General features: G+C 37.7%; 1 protein-coding gene across 2 annotated transcripts; it reads left to right on the top strand.

The window, feature by feature from the left end:
• The first annotated feature begins 201 nt into the window (after window positions 1-201).
• LOC120302066 (olfactory receptor 6X1-like) lies at window positions 202-3,902 on the top strand. 2 transcript variants are annotated; one of them, XM_039329998.1, is made up of 3 exons: window positions 213-278; window positions 1,467-2,486; window positions 3,045-3,902. In XM_039329998.1, exon 2 carries the CDS (start codon window positions 1,473-1,475, stop codon window positions 2,421-2,423), a length of 951 nt encoding a protein of 316 aa, XP_039185932.1. In that variant the 5' UTR covers window positions 213-278; window positions 1,467-1,472; the 3' UTR covers window positions 2,424-2,486; window positions 3,045-3,902. The 2 variants fall into 2 exon arrangements, with proteins under 2 accessions (XP_039185931.1, XP_039185932.1); XM_039329997.1 differs by lacking the exon at window positions 3,045-3,902 and having other exon boundaries at window positions 202-288; window positions 1,467-2,534.
• The last annotated feature ends 1,764 nt before the right edge of the window (window positions 3,903-5,666 follow it).

Raw genomic sequence — 5,666 nt, 5'->3', positions numbered from 1 at the left:
CTGTCTAAGCAGACCCACATTATAATCTATATTATTTTCTTAGCATCATGTCTGGATTCACATGGGAAATGAGAAACAGACTCCTCTGGAGATGTTATTCCAAGTGTCTATGAAAAAAAAATCACTCCATAACTTCTCATTTCTATGATCTAATGTCCAGAAAAGGCTTTAAATACTAGGTAAAGCATTTTTTTTAACCAGAGTGGATAAAATGTTTCTTTGAAATCCATTGAAACCAGAATATCATGTTTGCAGTTCCAGAATCTCCATAAGAACTTGTAAAAAGAGGTTTTTATTATTACTTCTTATTCTTAAGAATGGTTGGATATGTGCATGTGGAAATATGTTACTTGTGTTCTTCCAGTGGGTTAGGACGCAACCAAGGAGAGAGATAAATTTACTAAATATTCATTTACAAGAATCTATGTGGATGTCTACAAATTATTCCAAAGTTGCTTTTTCAAAAGGCAACTGGACTTTCTTTGTTTTTTCTTGAAGACATTTCAGTTGAAGAAGCTACTTGGATGAGAAGTGAAACAATTTCAAGGGAAAACAAAAAAAAGTCTAGTTGCCTCTGAAAAAGCATCTTTGGGAAAACTATGACTTGGATGACTGAGAATCTCCATAAAATGTCTACGAGCTAATGAACATGAATTTTATTATTTATTTGGTGGGACATTCTGCACTGATTTTCTTCACTATCTCTACATATTTCCTATTTGCAGAATATCATAATTTTCTATCTTACTTTCATAACTGCTTATCCATTCACCATCTTCATTTTCTTTGTGGTATTCACAGCAGAACATCCAGATTCAGAACATCCAGATTCAGCCATAGTTTCATTCCATACAGCATTAACCTTGTGAACTCTCAAACCTCCTTCTTCTGTTATATATTCAAAATGGACAGTATTTAATATTTATTTGTTAAGTATATGTAGGGGGGGTGGGTCTATATATATGTTGCATATAGTATGTTTTAGATGGGTGTCATGTATGTGTTTCACTTTGAGAGCGGGCAACTAAATTTCATTTTTCATGTGTGCAATTGTGCCCACAGTAAAAAAAATAACAATAAAGGTTATCTTGTCTTGTCTTGTCTTGTCTTGTCTTACCTTACCTTATCTTTCTCTCAGCAACGCATTTGTCTTCCATATCCAGATGAGTTTCCATCTACAAATGTTCTCCTACTATTTTCAACATCTTCCATCAAACTCTGGATTTTGTTCATCAATATTTTCTATCTACAGAAGATTCAAAAGCTGGAAGGATGAATAATGCTTTAAATGAAATATCTGAAATTCCAATAAATTAAGTCTTGGCAATAGTACGAGTGCATTTTTCGTACTAAATGTGCTACTAGGTTTTACATGTTGCAAATACAACAGTAATTCATGAAAACTGTGCTTAGAAATGTGCTTAAAGAGTAACTCATTGAAAACCTCATATTTTTCCTTGTTATAGGAGAACATGAATTTAACCAACTGTACGAGAGCGGTAGAGTTTATCCTGGTTGGACTGCCAAGTGTAGAGCGAATGGAAAGTGTGATGCATACAGGGATCTTTCTGCTCTACCTTCTCTGTCTGATGGGCAATGGACTCATCATTGTCATGGTAATTTTGGACCCTCATCTCCAGAAGCCCATGTATTTCTTCCTTAGCAACCTGTCTTGCATTGACATTGGACACACCACAGCCTTTATTCCTAAATTGCTGGTCAACTATCTCTCTGCAAACAATTCCATCTGCTTCTACTGCTGTATAACACAGCTGTTCTTTTACTTCTTCTTTGGCATTACAGAATTTTTCGTCATCACTTTGATATCTTTGGACAGATTCTTAGCCATTTGCTATCCTTTGAGATACGCCACCATCATGACTTCTGGGCTTTGCTTTAAGTTATCGATGACTGCGTGGTTTGTGGTTCTTCTCTATACAACTTCTCAAGTAATAATGGTAGCTAACCTACCCTATTGCACATTCAACATTATCAATCATTTCTTTTGTGATGCTGGACCTCTATTAAAGATTGCAGGAGGAGATACACATCTAATTGAAGCCCTGAGTTTCCTTAGTACTGTAGTTGTGGTGATGTCCTCCCTGCTTTTCACCCTCATTTCTTACCTCTTCATCATCTTCACCATTCTCCGAATGTCTTCAACAACCAGACAGCAGAGGGCCTTTTCTACCTGTGCTTCCCACCTGGTTGTGGTCTGCATTTTGTACGGATCAGTCTTTTTTGTCTATTTAAGGCCTACAATGAAGAATTCTTCCTTTGGTATAATCCGCTCTGTTTCTGTGGTGCATACTACTGTTGCTCCAGTGCTCAATCCATTTGTTTATACTATTAGGAACAATGAAGTGAAAGAAGCCATTTGGAAAGCATTAAGAAAAAAGACTCCAGCTTTCCCTAAAATCTAACCCCAGACTTGTTAGGAGGAGCAATCCCAATTCTTCAAGATGAGGAGTGGGTGAACTATCCATCAGCAATAGTGCACCATAACTTTACTCAAGGTAAGATTGAAGCAGCAACAGGTCAACATCCATAATCCAGTATTTGAAACTATGGTGATGGTAGAATCCATGGCTTCAATCCAAGTTGAATCCCAGGAAGAATTTATAATGGAAAGATAGATTTTGAATGTTCTTCAATCATGACAAAACAGATGTCAGTTTTCTTATGAATCTGTACCAACAGTAATAGTGATCTGCTCTCTGGATTGCTTTGTTGTTAACTTTGACTTGGGAATCAGTTTGCAGCCCTTTGGATTTCTTGGTGTAGTTTATTGAAGGAAGACCATTGGAATTAACAATAGAATCCTTTATTGTTCAATTGTGAAAAGACACATAAAGAATTTGTCTGCTGTGCATAAGCTCTCAGCATACATACAAGCAACAAGTGATAAACCATGATCATAATCATAAAACACAATCATCATAAATCATAAGATTCAAATTCAATGATAGTCATAGGATACTAAATAAGCAAACAACATAAATCATAATAGGATACTAAATAAAGACAATCAACATAAATCAGGAAATACAAGCAACCAAGTTATAGTCATAAGAAGCTAAGGAGATAGGTAATAGGAAAAATGAAGAAATGAGAATGATAATAAGCAATACAGCCATCCTAGTTGGTTTGACATCCTAGGGCATTAGACAGTGTTGTGGGACTTAGTTGTTTAGCAGAGTTATAGCATGGGGGCAGGGGCGGGAAAATATCTTGTGTCTGATTGTTTTGGCATGCAATAGCATCATCTTGAGGAAAGAAGTTGAAACAGTTTATGTTCAAGATGTGAGGCTCTGTGGATATTTTCACAGCCCTCTTACTGCTGTATACAGGTCCTCAATGGAAGGCAGACATGTTGCAATTATTGTTTCTGCAATCTTAACTATCTGTTGAAGTCTTTATCTATCTAGTTTGGTTGCTGTGCCAAATCAGCCAGTTATAGAGGTGCAAATGACAGACTCCATATTTGACAGATGACATAATTTGACAACTACCAAAATTCTACAGTTTTTCTGAGTGGAGATAATTAGGGGCTCCTAAGCAACTGGAAATCTTGTTCAGATAGATGCCTTATTTTTTTTTTTCCAAGAGAGAATAATTTTTGTTCCCAGATTAACATTTATGTTAATTATATTACAGAATACCAGTGTCAATGCTGCAAATACTGGATATTCTTGCTTGCCATATATGAAGAAGCAAACCTGTTTCATTTAGCTGTATAGCATTTCTAGAGTTCAGGCAGACAGTAGTAGTTAAGGGATGGGAAAGTATGCAAGTTAACCATAACAATGTCTGGGCACAGTGTGGCCAAGGTCAGCTCAGCTGCAACAGGAGGGGCACCTCACACTTCACATTAATTGGAGAATGTGATTGATGACTGTAAAATGAAGGAGTGAGTTATGCTTTGTTACAGATGCTTGGGGGAGGGAGGATTCAGTTTCTGGCTTAACTTTGTTAGTGCCGAAGCTATGCAGAATAATAAAAGATTCTTTTAGAGGAAAAAGCCTCAAAATTCTTTGAAAATCTGCTTTCTTTCGGAACCATGTCAACCAGCATATGATAATGGAGACTATTGGGATAGTTGAATTAACTGGAAAGCTTTGGATCATTTTTCCTATAAACTGATTTTTTTTAATAAAAAAAAATATTTTCCATTTATCCAACAAAGTTATACAACAAAATGCACTTTACAAAATAAAATAAATTCATAATCTTAACCATTACCATAACCATAAATGCTGCTTGCTCCTTCCCCCCAAGCTGTATCCACCCTCCTTAATACCTTCCTTACTTCCCTCCTCTTTCTCTCCTCCCCTCACTACTCTCTTCCCCTCCCCTTCTCCTCTTACCATCCTACTTCCAGCCCCAGGTAGCCTTTTGTCGTTTTTTTTCATCCTTGTGTTCATTTCAAATCAGTTTTTTGGGACTTGAGAATTATTTTATAAATGATGCACTCAGGTTTATAAGACTCCAGGGACATCTTTCCCAAAATATATGCCTTGTTCATTGGTTAATAATATTTTTTTTTATTTCTGATTCTCTTAAATAAATGTATCCATCCATATTATACAGATAGTCCTCAACCTATGACCACAATTTCTGTTGCTAAGTGAGACATTTGTTAAGTGGGTTTTACCCCCCTTTATGACTTTTCTTGCCACAGTTGTTAAGTGAATCACTGCAGTTGTTCAGTTAGTAACATGGTTGTTAAGTGAATCTGGCTTCCCCATTGACTCTGCTTGTCAGAAGCTCACAAAAGAGGATCACATGGCCCCGGGATGCTGAGACTGTCATAAATACAAATCAGTTGCCAAGTGGCTCAATTTTGATGACGTGACCATTAGGATGTTGAATGGTCATAAGTATGAAAAAGGGTCATAAGTCACTTTTTTTCCAATGCTGTTGTAACTTTGAACAGTCACTAAATGAACTGTTCTATGTCCAAAACTATCTGTATACAAGTAGTTCTTGATTCATGACCTTAATAGAATCTGCCTATTACAGTCACAACTCTTCATAGTCATTACATAAGACAGCCATGTCATCCCCTTGCTTAACAACCTCCATTCCTCTTTTCCCTGATGCGGTTGTTAAACAGAGCATGGGTTGCCTTAGGGTTGGGGGATGCCTTGAGAGGTGGAGAACAAACCTCGGGCCCACCAGCTCTATGTCTCTCAAGACTTTTCCCAACCCCTGAAGCAGCCCATGTTCTACTTCTCAGGGACCTCCACAGGCCTTTAGAATAGAATAGAATAGAATAGAATAGAATAGAATAGAATAGAATAGAATAGACCTTGGAGATCTTCTAATCCAGTGGTTCTCAACCTGTGGGTCGGGACCCCATTTGGGGTCGAACGACCATTTCACGGGGGTCGCCAAACAACGCAGTCCACAATTTTCCCCCCCTTTTCTTCGGCCACACCCCTGGCACCCAGTGATATATAAGTGTTTGGGGGTCACCACAACATGGGGAACTGTATTATGGGGTCGCGGCATTAGAAAGGTTGAGAACCACTGTTCTAGTCCAACCCCCTGCTCAAGCAGGAAACCCTATACCATTTCAGACAAATGGTTGTCCAATCTCTTCTTAAAAACTTCCAGTGTGGGAGCATTCACAGCTTCTAGAGGCAAGTTGTTCCACTGATGAA

Source organism: Crotalus tigris, unplaced genomic scaffold (genome assembly GCF_016545835.1).
Source record: "Crotalus tigris isolate CLP2741 ecotype Arizona unplaced genomic scaffold, ASM1654583v1 scf7180000024422.1470167, whole genome shotgun sequence".
Classification (NCBI taxonomy): domain Eukaryota; kingdom Metazoa; phylum Chordata; class Lepidosauria; order Squamata; family Viperidae; genus Crotalus; species Crotalus tigris.
This window is presented reverse-complemented; position numbering and strand designations above follow the sequence as displayed.

What these genes read in the sequence shown, in the direction of transcription:
- LOC120302066 (XM_039329998.1), top strand. Translation starts at nt 1,473, where the DNA reads ATGAATTTAACCAACTGTACGAGAGCGGTAGAGTTTATCCTGGTTGGA.